General features: G+C 37.8%; 1 protein-coding gene across 2 annotated transcripts in view; it reads right to left on the bottom strand.

Moving 5' to 3' along the window:
- rabgap1l (RAB GTPase activating protein 1-like) overlaps positions 1-21,692 on the bottom strand; it is an 88,100-nt gene that overhangs the window by 29,150 nt on the left and 37,258 nt on the right. For both annotated transcript variants that reach the window (XM_082138821.1, XM_082138822.1), the window contains exons 14-16: positions 3,413-3,526; positions 2,251-2,325; positions 1,049-1,174 (exon numbers count right to left, since the gene is read on the bottom strand). In XM_082138821.1, coding sequence (XP_081994947.1) covers positions 1,049-1,174; positions 2,251-2,325; positions 3,413-3,526 — 315 coding nt within the window. The remainder of the gene's footprint in view (positions 1-1,048; positions 1,175-2,250; positions 2,326-3,412; positions 3,527-21,692) is intronic.

The following is a 21,692-nucleotide window of genomic DNA, read 5'->3' as shown; positions in this document are numbered from 1 at the left end:
TAAGACTGAATTACAGTACACAAGCGCAGTAATAAAGCACCTTACACAAACAGCATCTAAATCAAAGACTTACACGTGCTTTGAACTCTGTGTTTGTTTTCTGTTTTTAAACCAAGTGACTACTTCTGAGGTTATCAGGAGTATCAATACAGAAAATATTCATTGTTTTCCTGAGGGGACATAAAAATGAAGTAACAATGGGAAAACCCAACACTGAGGAAGCACTTCTTTTTCTTTCCTAAGATACCAAAGATAATCAAATCAATGAATGTTTGAATCACTTCTGAATCTCTTTAAAAAGTAATTTCGCCGCCTCAAAACATAAAAAAAATTATAATATTAAAACCAAAACAAATGTCTAAAAATAAATTGAAAACTATTAAAATATTGCTTTAAAAAAAAAAATATAATAATAATAATAATAATAATAATATATATATATTTTGAGGTTCCGTTCAGTCTATAGCAGGAAAAGTACATGCCAAAGTTAGGGGTTTGTTTAGATCAATAACCCCAGGAATGAGAAATGGCAACAGTGAAGCTTGCCTCAAAAAAGCGTGTTGCTCTATGTATTCAGAGACCAAGCAGAGAATAAATCAAAGGCGTAACCGACATCTACAAAGGCACATCTTAAATTAGCATCTCAAAAAGAGAGATAGGAGCTGGATAGGATCTTCCGGAGCGGGAAGACTGAATATTTTTCTGGGGTAAATTGCATTGTCAGATCAGAGAGGTGGGAGCGTTGTGTTAACACATGCAAAGTAAATGACAACATAGGAAGAGATTCTTCCAGAGAGTGGCACGTTTTACATGATCAATGCTAACACTCTTGCAGTAGTGGAGCTAGTCGATGCTAACCAGGTTGGGTTTAGCGCAGAAAGAGGCTACTTCAGGCCTAATTGCATTTCAGCACAAAATTAAAACCCATTTTCCAGCGCATTGGGTCTAATAGCTTACACGAGGGCCACCGCTTGCACTCGAGGCGCTCATGAGAGCTGAATGAGTCTGTGTGTCACACAACCTCTCAACTAACACTCAAAGGCCAAACCTGCAGCAGACGCTCCAGCTGGTAGAACTTGCAGTGAAGATCTTCAAAGTTGTTTTTGTAGAGCTCTCGGAGACCATAGTTGTACATGATCTTCACCAGCACACAGAAAGCTTGCTCCTCGGGCATCTAAGGAGAAAAAGTGAACGATATCTGCACAATATTTTTTCAGATGATTTCAAATGCTAGTGATTTCTGCACGAATGTGCTGTGATAAACACAACCAACCCATGATGTTTAAATGTGTCAGCTTGCAGTGTCTACAGTGATGAAATCAGAGTTTGTTTGTGTTTGTGAGACGGAGAGTGAGACAGACAGAGAGCTGGGTATTAAATCACACAGACAGCGTGTGTGTCCTGAGCTCAATGGGCTCCTGCAGGTATACGGGCTCTGTCATTAATATTCCTGACAGCTCCTGAGCTTCCTGGGCAAGGCCACGAGAAAGACACTTACACTATATTATAGAAATCCCCAAACGCACTCTAATATCAAGCCTCATACGGGCCGCTGTCGCAGAGAAACAAAAAACGGCATCTTATTCAGCCCTCACTTTAATTAAATATGGGATTAACCGTTTCATCAATGTCCTTCCCACCGCTTCCTGTTGCTCTCTGCCTATTATTAATGTAGGTCCTCAAAAAGTCAAAGATAAAGCACAATGAGGAAGGTTTTTATTTACACTATTTTTAGAGTTATTATTTAGCTAGCTACTGTAGCTAATAATAATAATGTAGTGAACTCTGTCTAAAAAACGCTGTTTAAATTGTTGATTTGCCATCAAAGGAGTTGAGCTTAAAGATTAAAAGGATATTTACATAATGCCCAGTAAGAAAAAGTAATATACTTCTGTAGAGATTTTTAAATGTGACAGTATTTTTCGGGTTAGTGTCTCAAAAAAAGAACAATTAAAAACAAATATAAATACATAAACTAAATATTTAATGATAAATAAAATGAATAAAATACTTTCAAATAAAACGAATTGAAAGAATTAATGAAACAAAAACACAACAAAAAACAAAAACAAAACACAAACCAAAAACAAAACGCACAACAAAAAACAAAACAAAAACAAAAAATTAAATAAAAAACACAAAAATAAAACAAAAACAATTGTAAAAAAAAAAAAATTTAAATAAAAAAATACAAATCATCTGTCCTCAACTAAACAGATTATTTGAGGTCAATTCGGGGTAAATACTTACATGTAAAAGTAATACGGCGGCCAAAAATGATTGACCTTGGCAATAACCAATCTCCTCATCATACACAGAGTAAGCCTGTGGAAAAAAACATCAGTTAAGATATTGTGCACAGAAACAAAGCTTTCTGAAACAAATATCAAGGAATAAAAGTCTTGTTTGTCTGTTTTATTTTATTTTATGTAATGCTATTACCTAATATTCAGATTTTTTATCATTTCAATAATAATACAAAATAATATAATTTAAAAAAGTATGTTATTTAGAGAAAAAATATTTTATACTGAAAATAATGTATACAAAAAAAATACTTAAAAACAAAACAAAAAAACTGTATGTTAGATGTGTAACATCTGGTTCTGCCCTACATTAATTAGCATTAAATATTTTTAAATGAATAAATAATTCAATTTAAAGTTGCATTTGTTGGAAATGCTGCTTCATGCTGTCTTTAAATCACAGTTATAATTCTGCTTTGTCATATGTAAATGACTGGAAACAGATAAACTTTCTTGGCAACATATGCCGCTGCCAGGATTAGCTGGATTGAAGGTCTTTTGCACAATTTAGGAGCCTTTTAATCTGTCGGTGCCAATCAGCTGATGGAGAACCTCTCAAGACTCCTCACAAAAGAGATTTAACTGCACTCCTTTTCTCCTCCACTCAACGCTTTTCTCCTGTTTTTCTATAATACATCATTTAATATACATTCATTTATATTTTTCATTATTATTCTGGCAAGAAGTATAGTTCATTATTGAATTACGCCGCTTTAAACGCCGTTTTTTACGCAAACGACGCTTTAAAACGCTTCTTACGTGGCTCATTCATTCAGATTCTAGAGCCAGAACCATCTGTTTAATTATGTAGATATAGATGTTTGCTGGATAATTGCTTGTTAGATAATAACTGCATTAGTTCCAGCTTCACTTCTAAATATAATAACAGATCTATGATGTGTAAACTAGCATTTTGGATAGGTTTCACACATCTCAGGGACGTAGATTTGCATGGAGGCGAGTACAGCACATGTGGTTGGATATCTACCAAGGCCGTTACAGCAAAACAAAAGGTCAGTGGAAAGAGATGTTGCAGCGTGTCGTGATGCTTGTTAGCAGACGGCAGGAGTGAGTCATGCCTGGAAGATGTGCAGCTTTCACCTCACCTTGCAGATCTTGTATAGAGAATCTTGGCCATCGCCTCCCGAGTCTTTGAAGTAGTCGTGAGCAGGGAAGGTGCGATGGATGTCTCTGGTGATGACGCCTTCCTGGGCTGAGTCCTGTGGGTCCAAAAAACGGTTACAATCAGGCATTTTTGGGAACCTTTTTATTTTATCAAAAAAAAAATTTGTATTATTTTATTTATTTATTATTTTATAATTATTTTGATTATTATTATATAACTTATAACACATAACAATATAACTTATTTAACTTTTTATTGTATTCATGTATTATTATTCAATTATTATTTATGATTATTTCATTAATACATAAATACTATTTTATTATTATTTTGATATAAATATTTGTATTACAAATTTATTATTATTATTATTATTTAATTATCATTTATAATGATTTGTATCAATAAATAAATAAAGTATTTAGTAATATTAGTAATTTTATTATACATTTTTACTACTGTATTATTATTATTATTATTATTAATTAGTTAAAATTAAAACTGATGTATAATAATAATAATGATTTTGTATTATATTTGTGTTTATGAATTATATTTTATTATTTTAATAAATATATAAATCAAATGGTTGTATAATAAAATGTTTAATTATTAGTTAAACTTATTTAAATAAATATTTAATAATAATCATAATGCATGGTTTTATTTATTATTTACTTATTGTTAATCATTATTTTATAAATAATAGTTTCAATAAAACACTACTGTATTATAACAATATTTTATGTATTACTAATATTTAATTAGTCATGGTTATTTAACAACAACAACAATGCCACACAATAAATGAAATGCAATTTTATAGTTATTTTTGGAAAATAACCCAAGTCAGATTTTTTTTTTGTAACAGTGACAGATACAACAGCAAATAGGGAAACAAGTGTGTGATCCGAACCAGATAAGTGTGCAGATAACAGTACAGATGAGGCACTATCACACATGCAGCCTGCACTGGAAAAGCTCAATTACTAACAATGTGATGGTCATTTTCTCTACAGTCTTTGATCTCCATCCATGTTCCTTTAGGCTCCAATACAAACAAGGTTGAGCTTGACTGAGGACAGTGAAGTAGCACGTACAACATGTATTTTGTCAAGAAGACACAAAGAAGATTCCTTGAGTGAAGAAATAACCTTGTGTGAAGCGTTTACAGACTTGAGATAGATTAAGCAGCGCAAGAAAGTGTCTTACTCAGCACAGCACACTCTTCAAAGCGGGACACAAATCGAATTAACAAGTCAAATGCAGACGGCGTTCCAGTCAAATGATGGAGAACATGAACAGACTCTGACAAGCAAAGCAGGGATAAAACTCAGGACCAGAGCCAAGAGAGACACTTAAAAGCATCTACTCTGGACCAAACTGACTTCAGCATGGGTTTTGCCATGTAGAATTATGGGAAATGTAGTTTTGCTACATAAGCCTGTCAGAAACCGGCTAAACAGGCAGAATATTAATCAGTTGTCCTTCCTATCAACTCTTGAGTGAACAGATCGGTGGAATTCACGCCGTGGCAACATCAGACGGTGACTGCGGAAATGTCTCTGACAGGCTGAGTTGTAATAAGGTCCATTCCATTAACAGCGTGTGTCAGGGCTAATTAAAGGCATCATTAGTCAACTAATGCAAGAGAGGGAAGGACAGGTTTGCACCTCCCCTCACCTGTTTACACTGTGTCTGAGAGTTTGTTACAGGGTGGGCAGAATAAAGCAAATCTTTTAAATAAGGTGAATCTTATACAGTGGGGAGAACAAGTATTTGATACACTGCCGATTTTGCAGGTTTTCCCACTTACAAAGCATGTAGAAGTCTGTAATTTTTATCATAGGTACTCTTCAACTGTGAGTGACGGAATCTAAAACCAAAATCCAGAAAATCACATTGTATGATTTTTAAGTAATTAATTTGCATTTTATTGCATGACATAAGTATTTGATACATCAGAAAAGCAGAACTTAATATTTGGTACAGAAACCATCATACGATGGCATAGATCATACGTTTCCTGTAGTTCTTGACCAGGTTTGCACACACTGCAGTAGGGATTTTGGCCCACTCCTCCATACAGACCTTCTCCAGATCCTTCAGGTTTCGGGTCTGTCGTTAGGCAATACGGACTTTCAGCTCCCTCCAAAGATTTTCTATTGGGTTCAGGTCTGGAGACTGGCTAGGCCACTCCAAGACCATGAAATGCTTCTTACGGAGCCACTCCTTAGTTGCCCTGGCTGTGTGTTTCGGGTCGTTGTCATGCTGGAAGACCCAGCTACGACCCATCTTCAATGCTCTTACTGAGGGAAGGAGGTTGTTGGCCAAGATCTCACGATACATGGCCCCACCCATCCTCCCCTCAATGCGGTGCAGTCGTCCTGTCCCCTTTGCAGAAAAGCATCCCCGAAGAATGATGTTTCCACCTCCATGCTTCACGGTTGGGATGGTGTTATTGGGGTTGTTCTCATCCTCCTTCTTCCTCCAAACACGGCGAGTGGAGTTTAGACCAAAAAGCTCTATTTTTGTCTCATCAGACCACATGACTTTCTCCCATTCCTCCTCTGGATCATCCAGATGGTCATTGGCAAACTTCAGACGGGCCTGGACATGCACTGGCTTAAGCAGGGGGACCTTGCTTGCGCTGCAGGATTTTAATCCATGACGGCGTAGTGTGTTACTAATGGTTTTCTTTGAGACTGTGGTCCCAGCTCTCTTCAGGTCATTGACCAGATCCTGCCGTGTAGTTCTGGGCTGATCCCTCACCTTCCTCATGATCATTGATGCCCCACGAGGTGAGATCTTGCATGGTGCCCCAGAACGAGGGAGATCGACCGTCATCTTGAACTTCTTCCATTTTCTAATAATTGCGCCAACAGTTGTTGCCTTCTCACCAAGCTGCTTGCCTATTATCCTGTAGCCCATCCCAGCCTTGTGCAGGTCTACAATTTTATCCCTGATGTCCTTACACAGCTCTCTGGTCTTGGCCATTGTGGAGAGCTTGAAGTCTGTTTGATTGAGTGTGTGGACAGGTGTCTTTTATACAGGTAACGAGTTCAAACAGGTGCAGTTAATACAGGTAATGAGTGGAGAACAGGAGGGCTTCTTAAACAAACTAACAGGTCTGTGAGAGCCGGAATTCTTACTGGTTGGTAGGTGATCAAATACTTATGTCATGCAATAAAATGCAAATTAATTATTTAAAAATCATCCATTGTGATTTTCTGGATTTTTGTTTTAGATTCCGTCTCTCACAGTTGAAGTGTACCTATGATATAAATTACAGACCTCTACATGCTTTGTAAGTAGGAAAACCTGCAAAATCGGCAGTGTATCAAATACTTGTTCTCCCCACTGTAAGTATGGGTCTTATTTGCATCTATATGGGTCTTTAATCCGTCTGTATCAACAGCTGAAGTTGACTTACTCTTGTACATCCTGATTAATGTTACCTTCCCTTTTCTCTTCAACATGCATACTATGAATAATGCATCCTTCTTTTCTGCCATTTCTCCATATACATGATCCGGATAAATTCTTGATGACAGTACAGAGCACAGCACACCACACCCATTTGTGTAACTTACTTCATCAGTTTTCGTTTATGCAGAGGAAAAACTAGGTCATAAAGGCCATTTCCAATGAAGGTTTCCACAGCATATGTGCAAGTGATAACATTATGCTTTTTTCTTGACGGATAATCAATAACAAGCACAAATAGAACCATACAGTATATGTACTGTATACAGCAGTATGTGTATATATATATATATATAAAATAGGTATGATTTTTTATGTTTTTAAAATAAGTCTCTTATGCTCACCAAGGCTGCATTTATTTGATTAAAAATACAACAAAAAACACAGTAATATTGTGAAATATTATTACAATTTAAAATAACTTTTTTCTATTTTAAAATGTAATTTATTCCTGTAATGCAAAGCTGGATTTTCAGCATCATTACTCCAGTCTTCAGTGTCACAATGATCCTTCAGAAATCATTCTAATATGATGATTTGCTGCTCAAGAAACATTTACCATTATTATCAATGTTGGAAACAGTTATGTAAAGAAAAAAAGAAAAAGAAAAAAAGAAAAAAAATCAGGATTCTTTGATGAATAGAAAGTTCAAAAGAACAGCACTTATCTGAAATGGAAAGCTTTTGTAACATTATACACTACCGTTCAAAAGTTGGGAGTTGGGGGGGGGATAAAATAAATCAATACTTTTATTCAGCAAGGATGCATTAAATTGATCAAAAGTTACAGTAAAGACATTTATGATGTTACAAAAGATTCCATTTCAAATAAATGAAATAGAACTTTCTATTCATGAAAGACCTTTGACCTTTGCTCAGCAATGACCTTTAGAGGGGAATATATAAAACTGCATTTTTACAGCGAGTGCCATTTTGGCGTGTTTTGCAACAGCAACAAAAAGACTCAAAGCTGTAATTTTGTCACAGTATGGGGTTAATCACACCATGGTGTATGATTGAGTTCAACGGACTGTTTCACTGTTGCTCCCTTCCTCTCTTTGCATCCCTCCCTCTCACCCCCATCACTCTCGCTTCTCGCAGTGTGCATGAAAATGAAATGCTGCCTCATAAACTGCGAGTTAGTGACAAATGGTATTCATAAAAAAAGCCAGAGATACAGGCTGTGAATGGTAATGTGGCCACTAAACATCTGTGAGGCTCAGCAATAGCAAAACCGCCCAGACCAGAGACCCAGGGAGGGGATAAACAAAGGGATGCAATCTGATTACATTCACGGCAAAAGCTTGAGTAAACTCACTGCCGGCCTCCCGACACGTTTGGGCTGACGGGACGCGTGGTCACAAATAACAGAAGGCCAGTCAGATTTCTCCAGGCTCCTGAAGAAAGATAAAACCACTGACCTTCAGGGACATTGATCTGAGGGATCTTCAACATGGGTGGACGTTTATTAGAAGGACGCGAGTATCCTGGGTTTGTCTTCATGAAACTGAACCAGTAGAGCCAGGCGCTAGCTAGCAACACAAAAGTTATGGGTTCGATTCCCAGGGAACACATAAACTGGTAAATGGCCAATGTTAAAAAAAAAAAATGGTGAAAACTAAAAGTAAAATCAATGGTTTTAAATACAGTTAATTAAGGCATCACAACTCACAACATCACAAAAGATGTCATTTAACTCTTTCTACGCCATTGACGAAATTTTCCAGCAATCCGTGTTTTCACTGTTATACGGTAGGGTGCGCTAATACACATCTTCTGAAAGAGTACTGAACCACCTCCTCAAAACACGTGCGAGGAAGATGCAAAAGGAAGTGATATCATATGTAATCATATGTAAAATAACGTGACCACCAACATTAAACAGAGTATAATTTAAAACTGGCTAATATTACTGAATGAAATGTCTACCCAGGACGAGCGATAGGACAATGCAAGCATTAGGAGTGTTGATGGACTCGATCTACTCCATCTTTGTGTTGATCATCATTCTGAATGCGATCTGGACGCAGTCTTTGACAAAAAAGTGAAATTCTCAGCTTTTAATGAAACTCCATATTCAAGTGTTGATAAAAAAGAATGCATGAAGCTAGAATAAAAGTTTTTTTGTTTTTTTTTAATCAGAGGCTTTGTTCTTTCTTTTGATAAATTGCATGTTCATATATTCATAAAACAAAATATTTTTGGGGCCATGAAACTTTTGTGAAAATAACCAAAAACAATGGGGGTGGCTGGCAACTTTTCTTTTTTTTTAAACGCTGGAGCCGGGAAAGAGATAACAGTTAATAAATTTTTTGTGATTTTATAGACATCTGAAATATATGAATGATAACCATATTAAAATTCCATTATAAATAAATATAGTAACTTCTGAATAAATGTAAAAAGTAAATTTAAAATAAATCAAATAAAACAAATAAAACATTTAAAATAACACTAAAAGTTCATTTAAATCAATAAAGTGAATTGAGGCATCAAGATATAATGTACAGTATGAAATATGTTTATACATTTTGATATTTTTGAGATTAACAGTGTTAATTATTAGTGATGGCTAATATTAAAATTAAAATTAAAATTAATTGTTTATAATAGGTGTTCATTCATATTTAATGATGTAATAAAATAGACTAAAAACTAAAATCAACATCTTAATTATTTTAAAAGCTACAAGTAAATACAGCAATCACATTTTAAAGGGGAGGCTGATTATGATTTCACTTTTCTAACTTTAGTTAGTGTGTAATGTTGCTGTTTGAGCATAAACAACATCTGCAAAGTAACGGCACTCAAAGTTCAAAGCAAAGGGAGATATTTTATTTTTAAGAAATTGCTTTTCAAGGACTACTACAAACAGCTGGTTTGACTACAACAAACGGCTGGGACTATACGACATTCCCCCCGGGTTAGTGACATCACAAACCCTAAAATGTACATAAACCTCGCCCCTGGAACACGATTTATAGATGATCAAGAGAGATACACATAAGTACACATAAGCTACATAAATTCATCAACTAACCATTCAGAAATGTTGTCTACATGTTGTCACTTCTCGAGTCTCTCCATTCGAATGTCTGTGTGAGGTAATCGAAGCTGCTAAGGACACAAGTGTTTGTAGCTCCGCCCCCTGTGCCGGGAGCAGCGGCTCATTTACATTTAAAGGGACAGACACAAAAACGGTGCGGTTTTGCTCACCCTCAAAGTGACAATTTTACCATGCTATATAAAAATATCTGTGGGGTATTTTGAGCTAAAACTTTGCATACAGTACACACTCTGGGGACATCAAAGACTTATTTTACATCTTGTGAATAGGGCATTATACCACGCCCTTTAATGTATAGTTTGAAAAATGGATATTACGATTCTATACTACATATAAAAAATAAACGAAATGAAAAAACTGCATTATAAATGTCATTAATGAAAGTTAAATCATATAAAGTAAAAGCAGCTCTGGAAAGATTAAAGATGGGGTAGCACCTAGTATCACACTAATAAAAATGAGAGGAACTAAAAAACAGGGCTTCCTTCACATATGCTTAGTACAGTTTGACATGCTGCCTTGTGTGAATTGGGCCCTACAAATGAGCTGCCACAAAAGGGCATCAACAGATGTGTTCTTTCCACAGCGCACTTCACCCTGAAGCTCACAGGGCCTCCGCTCATCTTGTTAACGCCCCGAAATGACAGGCAGTACTGCACCTCAGCACGTCCTAGAACGGTGAAAGTCGGTCGGTTGGGTCACAGCAACGCCAGGGCTAAAAGCTCCAAGCAGAGTCTCCCGCAAGAACAGAGCGAGTCGCTCCGAAATCCGAGATGACAGCAAAAAACATTAGTGCAAGCTGGACTGAGAGATGCAGCATGACAAGCTGGTGTGGAGGCACAGTGACTGAGACAGGCGCGCTGTCTCCGAGAAGCTGCCGTCAGGCTCGCTCAGTCACTCTAGAACTTTCCGTGGTGGGCACACAGTGCGAAAGAGCCTCTGAAGTTTGTGCCGGGCCTCCCACTGGGTTCTAAGCCAGTCAGCGCCGATCTTGTGCGGGTCTGACAACAAAGCGGCTGTCACCAGAGCCCCACCCGGGGCGAGCTGACCTATTTTTCAGATGTGACACCAGGAGAAGAGAGTACACAAGTGGCGTGATGCACTATCAAAAGCCGAATCTGCTCCAAGTGGAGCTGTAGATGTTACTACGGGGATCCGAATCTGCTCCGTCAACTCACAATGCTGTAATATGCAACATTATAGGTCAAGCCGGGGTCTGTGGAAAACGATTACAAGATCTCATGCTGTTCAGCTGCGGAAGATGAAATAAAGATGTTGACCGTTGTTGTTGAGCTGAATAGAACATGAAATAACCTGCATAACTACATAAATAGGAAATGAAGTCTTGAATGCCAATAATACCACAATTTTGTTCACTTATAATTGCAGATATTAAAAAAGTTCCACAAATTATTTCATGTTATGGCTGATAATTGATAACTTATATTAAAATTCAATACTATATTGAGTCAATATTTATTTTAGATGCAAAAATATATATATATAAAAAAAAAAAAGTATTTTTTAAATTAAATACTGAAATCTACAATCAACTGTTTTAAACGCTACAAATAAAATTAGGCATCATAACATGTTAATGTACAGTATAAAAAATGTAAATTGATTTCACCGTCTGTACGAAAAACTGATGATTATGAAATAGGGGTGCACCCATCAAAACTCTACCTGACACCGATGTTATGGCTAATAAACCGATAAATAGGGTTGGGTACCGAAACCCGGTTCCAATAGGGAACCGGTTCCGACGTAAACGGTAGTATCGAGACCGAATAAGAACGCAACTTTCGGTGCCTGACTTTTTTCACCGCCCCCTATAAAACATCTCGCGGCACGAATGATCCAATAATAAAACATCTCCAGTTAACCAGCAGAGCATTCATTTAGTTCGTTTGTTAAATAAGAGACGATCTAGCGCTGAACTGTGTTTTTTAAATCAAGTGATCAAAGTGCTCGTTGCCGCTGCGATCAGTGGCGCTGATACAGTGTTTTCTCTTGTGGCTCGCACACACCGCACTTTCTTCACTCGGACGCGCGCTTCAATACGTTGCAGAGATCGATCTATTTATGAGGCGCCGTCTATATGAGTATGTGTGCGGAGAGTTTGTGTGTGCGTGCTCGCGTCTCAGATGAGTATGTGCGCGAGTTTGTGTGCGTGTGTGTGCTCGCGTCTCAGATGAGTATGTGCGCGAGTTTGTGTGCGTGTGTGTGCTCGCGTCTCAGATGAGTATGTGCGCGAGTTTGTGTGCGTGTGTGTGCTCGCGTCTCAGATGAGTATGTGCGCGAGTTTGTGTGCGTGTGTGTGCTCGCGTCTCAGATGAGTATGTGCGCGAGTTTGTGTGCGTGTGTGTGCTCGCGTCTCAGATGAGTATGTGCGCGGAGAGTTTGTGTGTGTGTGTGCTCGCGTCTCAGATGAGTATGTGTGCGGAGAGTTCCGCGCGTCTCGTGTGTGTAGAGTTTGCGTGTGTGTGTGCGTGAGCGACTTTAGATGTGACGTTGTGCATTTCATATAGTTGGAGCATTCAGCAGTATACATGTATGTCAAGTCAAGTCAAGTCAAGTTTATTTGTATAGCGCTTTTCACAATACAGATCGTATCAAAGCAGCTTCACAGTATTAAATTAAAATAATACAACAAAGTTTGTTTCAAGAGGAATTTATTGATTGATAAAATTAAATTAAATATCCCCAAAATATCTGTGTGACTACTTAGTATGTGTATGCAAGTGTTTTATGTGTGCGTGAATGAAGTTAGAATGAAGTTAGAATGAAGTTAAGCCCTAGACGGCGCCTCATATCTGTTCGTTCTGGTGAAATCACAACATATAATGCACACAAAGTGTCCCTGCTTGATATACAACCACTGATGAGCATAATCGGTTATAAAAAAAAATAAAAAAAATAAAAAAAAACCTACGAATGCGGAATAGAACCCAAAACCTCTGACACTCTTGACTAAAGTTCAAATTCAGCTGCAGTGTTCCTCTTCGGGTAAGTCTAGTATTTTAATGCCAACTGCAAATATTGCATATCAAGTATGAAGTATATCCTTTTTACAGTCTATGAGTATATCAAGTATATTTATATGAGGTTTTGTAAAAGTCTATAATATATAATATGTAATATAATATAATAGCCTATAATATATAAATATATATATATATATATATATATATAAATAATACGAGAAGACAACATTTTTATCTTAACTTAAGTGTTTTCGGCTACATCAGCACAATTTTTAATTTTATCAGAAATCAGAAAATCTTTTTCAGAAAACACACACAGGTATTTTTTTTTTTTTGATAAAGTGTGTGCGGTTTCGTTTTCTTAAGTACCGGTTTAAGAACCGTTTAAGCACCGGAACCGTTTGAAAAATACCGAGTAGGTACTGGTATCGGATAAAACCCAAACAATACCCAACCCTACCGATAAATGGTCGATATTAAAATTCTATTCTATAAAATTAATAAATAAATATAAAAAAAAATTAAGTAATCAATCATTTTAAAAGCGAAATTGAATTTAAGCATCACAACATTATAGTGTACTGTACAGTATACAAAATAATACAAAATTATTTCCTAAAAATAACTAATATCGGCCAATAACCGACATGATACAGATATATGGTATATATAGATTTTTACATTAGTTTCTATAAATGTTTTAGGAGGACAAAAAAAGTAGCTTTGCGATGAGAACGTTATATGTCTACAAAGAGAGAATCCTCTTTTGTATGATAAAGTAAATCCCCTGACCACTTTAACCTTCCTGCAATGAACCTCGGAGTGCTTGAGGTTAAAATTAGAAGTGAACGAAAAGGCGAGGTAGAAAAATCGCAGGTGATTGACAGTAGGAATATTACCTCCTCTATTCCTTCCCTGGCTGGAATCGGCGCAGTTCAAAGAGGGCCGTAATTGAAATTGACAAACTGCAGCATTAGCCTGATCACAACAGCCAACCTTGCAGCAGCAAAATAAAAGGTGCCTGAGAGGAGGAAGAGAAGGGGAGAAAAGAGAGCGAGGAAGGAGGGCTGAAGTGTTCTCTATGCTTCGCAAGCACCAAGACAGATTAATCTTGTTCATGCATAATGCATGCTAGCGCGGTGTGTGATCGCATTGACGGCCGGTTATTAACTGTGTCACAGTGCGAAAACACACCCGAATCAACAGACCTCAAATGCATATACAATCCACGGCTAAACAACTGCAAAAGACAGAGGACTTCGTGCAAAAGGCGAGATAAAAAAAAACTGTAATCATGGAAAGCTTGGGACTGACTGAGAGATTACAGCTCGAGGCGTATGCTAACTTGAGTTTAAAAGTGCAGTGTACACTTGAAGATGCAAATCTGATGATATCCCTTCCATCTAAAATGTAAACATTTTCTGGATTACGAGTTTCACAACTTCCATCAAATGTTGAGACTGTGTCACCAAGTTCATTAAAAACCAGAGAGCCCGCGGAGCTCCGTTCTGTCATGGCTCTTCGAGGATTTTTCCGGTCTCCCGAGGGCCTGCAACATCTGGTCCTCAGGACAGACTGTTAACTCGTCTGTCAGCGTGTCGTCACTGCTCTTTTAATTGCCAGTACTGTGTTGAATGCTAATTCATTGGGCATGCTAATGATCTAATTCGAAAGAACACTTGCGATAGCTACGGATACATCGACTACAATTGTCACAAAACCAAAATCCTTGACATCGATACCAGTGAGATTTTAAGATTATAGATACTAATTTAAATATCACAGCAAAAACTACCATGTTATCAAAGACATTATTTAAACCAGTACTAAATACTGTATTAAATATTAATAATTTGAATTAAAACAATGACATGTAGTGTTCAAGTGATTCTCAATTAATTAAATCAAAGTTTTTCTAAGTAATTATTTAATAAACTAGGGATCCACTGAAATTTGGACCAATACCGATAACAGATACTTAACCAATAACTGTTAATTATATTAGCTGATATTAGACATCAATCTACAATATATATTTCTTATAAGACCAAAATCGATAACTTAATAAAGTCATTTATCGGTTGATACCGATATGACAACAGATATAGAGCATTTTTAAAGAAAAGGGTAACAAAATAAAACGAAAAAATTAAGATCTCTTTTCTTGGCAATACTATTGTTTGATTAATTTCACCAAAAATAAATAGACAGTGGGCTGCCTAATGCACAGAATGCTTGTTTGCATTTACTCAATGGCGTAGTGATACTCTGTATTACCGATACTGCAGAAAAAGGTTACTGCTTTTTCATTTTAGTATGGACTTAATATTTTCAACATCTCTAACGGCTGCCATGCAGGTTTTCGGTTGTGGAGCCTCGCTGAATGGTGGCTATATTTGTCTTTTCACCTGGGGACAGTGGATGTTCTTTACCTATCCATTTGTGATGTGAGTGCCTAGATGGAAGATGCCCTTTACGCCTTGGGCCAGTTTTCTCTTTAGAAAACTTAGACTTCACTATTATGGAAGAAAAAGGCCACACAGTTCACAGACCAGTGAAAAAGGGGCGACGGCAACTAACGCATGACCCTTCAAGACATCCCAAAGCAATCTGAGGAACTGAAATAGGTGGATGCAGGCAGCACTTCACACATGGGAAATGTAGCGAACATGTAGTGGATGTGAAACTAACCCAGATGACCTTTGAGAAACCGACAACTTGAGAGGACACACTTAGATACAGGATGTGTCCCAAACGGCATGCTTGATGTGTACTTGTGGTCTTCCGATGGCCACGTGTTCCATTTGACACTTTAGGTTTCATAAGGATGCTATGGACCGTCAATGAACACCAAATAAGGACCACAAGGGCTAAGGGTGACATTTGGGACAGGAACTCAGAAGTACAGGCTCCAGACACCTGGGAATTTAGAGAACCGCAAGAAACCGATCGAAAGCAGCATCTCAAATCCTCAAGATGGCATATGGACATAATAAGCAGAGAAATTTCTATTTTAATGGCTATTATTTTTCAGCCTAAAAAAAGGATACTCAAAAGTTTTCCTGAATTAAGTTGCCATAGCTACAAGACTTGAAGTCTTGGGAGATTCAAGGGGAAAAAAACCTTGAGGGCTGGTGACAGGAACTCTCGTCTTGTCGATACTTCATTCAAATGAACAACTAATCCCACGTTTACACAAAGAAGCAAAGGTAGAATCTGTTTCCATGGGGAAAGTACGGACCCAAAAGATTCACCTCAGGTCAAGTAGATTAAACTATGACAGATCTGGCCGAACCCACAGAGATGATTGGAAATAAGAGCGTCGTCTCAGAGGGGAATAGGGCTTTTCATACAGTCGGTGATGAATTAAAGGGCTGTGAGTGGAGCCTGGCTGATAAGGGAACAGTGGTGTCGAAGCGATCCTTCATTGTTCTTGGTGACCTGCTTTTCCTCACAAGGTGTCAAGTCCACGATTTGACTCAATCGGTCTCGCTCCTTCAACCCAAACCTGTGTGACAAAGGGGCAACCTTTAGGGAAAAGGCACAACGACAATCTTTATTTCTCTCCACACGACTAATTTCACTCACTCCTTGCACGGTTCAAACCAGAAACCTTCTGGCTACCAGTACTAAGGCTTATAGGGATAGTTCAGCCGTTGAAAATTAGAAATGTTGATGTTTCAAACCTGTATGACTTACTTTCTTCAGTGAAACATAAAAAAGGGTATTTTGAAGAATGTTTTAATCCATACAATGACAGTCAATGGGGTCCAAAACAACATTGTTAGGAACCCATTGACTTTCATTGTATGGGGAAAAAAATCAAAGTATTTTCTTTTTCTTTTTGTCAATGTCAAACGGACTAAAATTATTAAGGTAATTTAATTCATTTAAATTTAATTATTAATTTCAGTTGACAGAAATAACAAAAAGTGACCTTTTTTTGTGTGAAAACTCATAAGACGACCAGTATTATGTAAACCAATGCCAAGGCCAATTTTGATTTCATCTCAATATGACCTGCAATGGCAGGTTGGATGAGCGGCAAAAAAGTGCTTGGAAAGTGAAGGCATTTGTAAATGGCTTGGCATGCAGTGAAGTCTGTTCAGAGGCAGCCTGCCAGAGCGTGGCAGGAGACAAGTCCAGAGAGAAAGGTGGAGAACGAGAGATAGAGAGCAAAGGTTTGCGCAAATGAGAGAAAATTCAAGGGGATAAAGAAGAAGAAAAAAAAGACAGGTCGGGGCCTCGTCTGGTTTGCCTGCGGAGACCTGCAGAGAGCGAATGCTGTCTCATTACCATCAGGGTCATTAGCTTCGGTCTGATCTCTCCGCAACACGCCAGCACAGCAACCCCCGAGAGAACATGTGAAAACACGCTCTCCAAAAGTGACACTTGTTCTGTCATTAAGTCATGAATATCTCAAGAGTGCTAGAACAATTCCTCTGGGACACACGGTACACTCTCTCTCTGTCCTTCTCACTCCTCCCCTTGTGCGTTTTCATAACCCGTTTGTTCACCCGCTAATGACATTAGCTGCCATTTCAGGCTCAGGCACATGATCCCTTGGCGGTTTTGCATGGAAAACAATAGGGAGAGATGTGGCGCTAAGGGACGGAAACACTGCCTGTGGATGCACGTCGTCCCGCTCTCGATGATTTTAATTAATTTCTCATGATCAAAAGTGAAACATCGATGGGGTAAAAATTTCCTCGTGGTTTCCATGACAATGTAAGACGACTGTGTTCTCCCCTCCACACAGGACTTATTTGAAGAATTTGCAACCCGGAATTATTAATATTCAAATATATCCAAAAATAGACTGGCACAGAACTAGAGTTTTGATATTCAAGCGCCAGGATTCTGCAATCGCTCTCCAACCAATCCATTCAACGGAGACGCGGAAACAGTTTTCGTTTTAGGCTTAGCTCACACATGGGTCATACTGAAAATGTATTTTAACAACATGTTTGTTTATATTTTTACTTAGAAAAATGTATTTAAATATATAAAATGCATTTCTGTAGTAAAAAAAATAATCTTAGTCTATTATGAGTTTCAATTGAAATATATTATAAATAAATTATAAATAAATTTGAATTAAAAAATGCAATTTATACATAAAATTTATTGAATCATAGTCTATAATGATTGGGGCTGCAACTTGTTAAATAATTAGATAATTAGTGAGTAAAATCCATTTAAATTATATTTAAATATACATTTAAAAACTTAAAATGATGTAACCAACTTTCTGGGAAAAGAAAGCATCACTACAACTGAAACTGAACAGCAGTGTTTTAGCATTGCATAAAAAGTAATGTCAATTTAAACAAACAATAAATAAAAAAAACGATTTAAATACCAACAACTCTTTGCTCAACTTGGCAATCTATAGTTATTAGGCTGCTGTCACTTTAAGACCTAATGCACGGATTATTGACATCCGATTTATTTCCCAAATGTTTGCTCAATTAAGACATAACCGACAGTGTTTACATGAATACTGGGCAAGACAGGCATTTTGAGATAACAGTGTGCGTATCTGACCGTTCGAGGGTTAAAAGGCGCAAAAGTGAACTGAATTCGGGATCTGAGAGGAGGCTTTCTGTGCATGAGCTTGGGAGTGTGTCAGCGCGAGAACCAAAATGTACATTTGCGATATATCGTGCAGCCCTAAATTATATTATATTATATATATTTTATCTAATATATTTTCGTTTTTTTATATATACAATATAGAACAATAATAGCAATCACATCATTGATTCACAAGTGTGCAGCATAGAATCTCCTTGCCTAAAATAGATGCTCTTCCATTACCCTCCAACTCCACCACCTCCTTTCTTCCTCTCCCTTATTGTTCACAGGAACATCTGGAGCTCTCTTGCCTGGACTGTGGCACCAGATGTCGTAATAGTCAAGCAACAACCACCTGAAAGTCCCATATCCAAAGAGATGGGAGAGGAAAAGGGCACTGCACGTGAGAACATAATGTCTAGGCTAGGGCTTGCACAGACTAGTCGAGTAGTCGAGAGATCGACTACTTCAACCACTAGTCGGCGCTGTCGGAAATAATCGACTACTCGAGTGTGCGTTAACCATAAATTAATTCAAAATAGCGAACGTCACCAACAGACACCACACATCACATGTGTGGAAGTATTTCATTAAGGATGACAAAAATATGGTAATTTGCCAACTCTGTAAGGGGCCGTTCACATATCGCGTCTAAAAACGCGTGGAAAGCGCGGCTGTGTCCTTTCCACAAGTGCTTGCGCTCCCATGGCGTCTGTCGTTGTTATGCAACCATGAACTGCGCTCTCCTTGATGACGAAGTATCAGCAAAGGATTAATTGATTTCTAGCCCTTGCATTAGCTTTACTACTAGATATATTTATGGAGATGAGAAATAAAAACCCGCCCAGTACAGCTATGATCAGCTGTTCGGCCGAGCTTTCGATGATGTTACAGAAAGGCCGAAGGTGATTGGTTGGTCTTTGCCACATTGCAATGCTTGCTGCATTCTAAAAAGTTGAGATGTTTTCACCTCGCCGAGGCATCGGCGCCTGGAAAAACCATCGCACCGCATGCGCGTCGTGACCGCTTCGCTTCCATTATGAGCGGCAAGAACGGCTATTTATTTGGCTTTACTCTGTTACATGAAAATTTAAATATGTAATGTCATAGTTAATGTTTTGAGAGTTTACTTATGTAATTGTTGCATTAGGTTGTGAATTAATAAATATTTATTGATAAGAACTATTTCATGTCTTTTCATTTACAGTAGCATGAACCACGAGTAGTCGAGTTACTCGAGAATTGTTTTGATAAGAAATCGACTAGCATATCATGCAACCCCTAGGCACTAATTTTCAGTTATAATTAATCCACGTCTCAAAGCAAGTCCAGAACAGGAGGGGGTCCATCAATGTTCCCTTGGGTGGCCACTGTGGTGCAGCCAAATGAAGTCTGGTGATACTCCAAGAACGCTGCTGGAGACAGAACGGATGTCTCATGGTATTTCATTTAGAGCGAGATATCTGAAATCCCTTGGAAAGCAACGTGGTTCAGCATCCTAGCAGAGGTGGGGCCTCACCTGAGAGAATGGAGGAAGTAAGTGTGAAGACATGCCAAGTTTGGATCCTGCATGCTGGGGATGGCAGGTCTGCATGAGCTGCCAGGACTCAACAGCTGGGTTCACTCCTGCGGGAGCTGCAATGGCACTGGCATCAAGCCAGTGGGTATGAGCTAAATATATATTAGCCCTATAAACAAGGGCTCGACAATAATTTTTCTGCTAGTTCAGATTTTTATTTGCCCTGCCAACTTTTTGTTTGTTTTTTACCAGAAGAGTAAGATAATTATTATTAATTTAGCAATGCATTTTCATACTTACTAACATCTACATTAGCCAGCTAGATAGTATTATCTTGGTGACAATTTGGCATTTAAATTTCTTTTTATAAAAATCAACATACATATTTTTTTTCCTTACATAAATAATATTCTAATATTTTACATCCTTATTGTTAAGTCCTGTAAACACGAAAAATGTGACCAAACAGAGATCACTGGGGACACAGATACGAACTTGTGTCCAAATCTAGGAGGACTAAAAATAAAATCATATCATTAACAAAAAAAATCAGCGGTGGTAAATGAGTGGATACATGATTGCGTGACTTACAATAAATTGGCAAAATGTCCTCGCCCAAAATAAAAAAGGTCAAAAATGGACTTTTGCTCTTCCAATTCTGTAACATTTACCAAGTTTTCAATCTGTGATGAATGCATTGGAAATTTTGGATAGCTCGCTGCAACAAAATGTATACTTATCAAGATTATACTTACTGATGGAAAACCATCTCAGCTTTGGAGACCATGGTCATGAACCACCCCCAAAAAAAGGCTTATCCCCAACCTCCCAAAATTCCTCAGCTCCAACATGTACAAAAGGACAGATGGCAGTATTCTCGGATGGGCATGCGACCAGCCTAATAGTGAGGAGTGGACAGCTGTCCGTGAATGTTAGCATCAACAGACCGCGGGCCATTCAGCTGCTCATGAGTGGGTCAGGGCCGGCAGTACAGAGTCGGAGAATCCTCAGACCTCACGGCTATATCGCTAATCGTCTGCTAAGTGTGGGATCTTTGCGCTGTATTGCATAATACATCAAAAAACATTAGGCAGCTTCATTACAGATGTACAGATTAATCTGGTTAGGGTTAACGAAGGGAAGAGATTTTCTTAGGTTAATGCAACTGGGAAAAGAACCGAGAGCAAACTAATATGTGAGGACCAGGGATGGCTATAACGCTGTCAGTTTAAAGGGATGGTTCACCCAAAAATTTAAATCCTGTAATTACTCACCCTCATTTTGTTGTTTCGCCTACTTTTTAAAAAAAAATACTGTGTATTTGGACATACTACTCTTTTGCTGTACTGTATTACGCATACGATATAGTAGGGAAGTATTCGATTTTCAATGCAGTGCAACACTACATTAAACAAAGTTTCTTGCCTAGAAGTACAATGACAAACTTTAATAGACTGTTCCTTTTGGGGTTACAACCCACAACCTTTGAGTTACTGCCACAGATCTAACCACTAACCTATACCACCCACAGATAACAGCGTGAAGAGTGCCTGGGTGGGTTAGGTATCCTTTTAAACACTCACTTTACACCACAAGTACCAATATCCCACTTAGAGAATGTGAA

Source organism: Leuciscus leuciscus (assembly GCF_965113295.1).
Source record: "Leuciscus leuciscus genome assembly, chromosome: 15".
Taxonomy (NCBI): Eukaryota; Metazoa; Chordata; class Actinopteri; order Cypriniformes; family Leuciscidae; genus Leuciscus; species Leuciscus leuciscus.
Note: the sequence above shows the minus strand (reverse complement) of the source record. Positions and strands in the feature narration are given on the sequence as shown.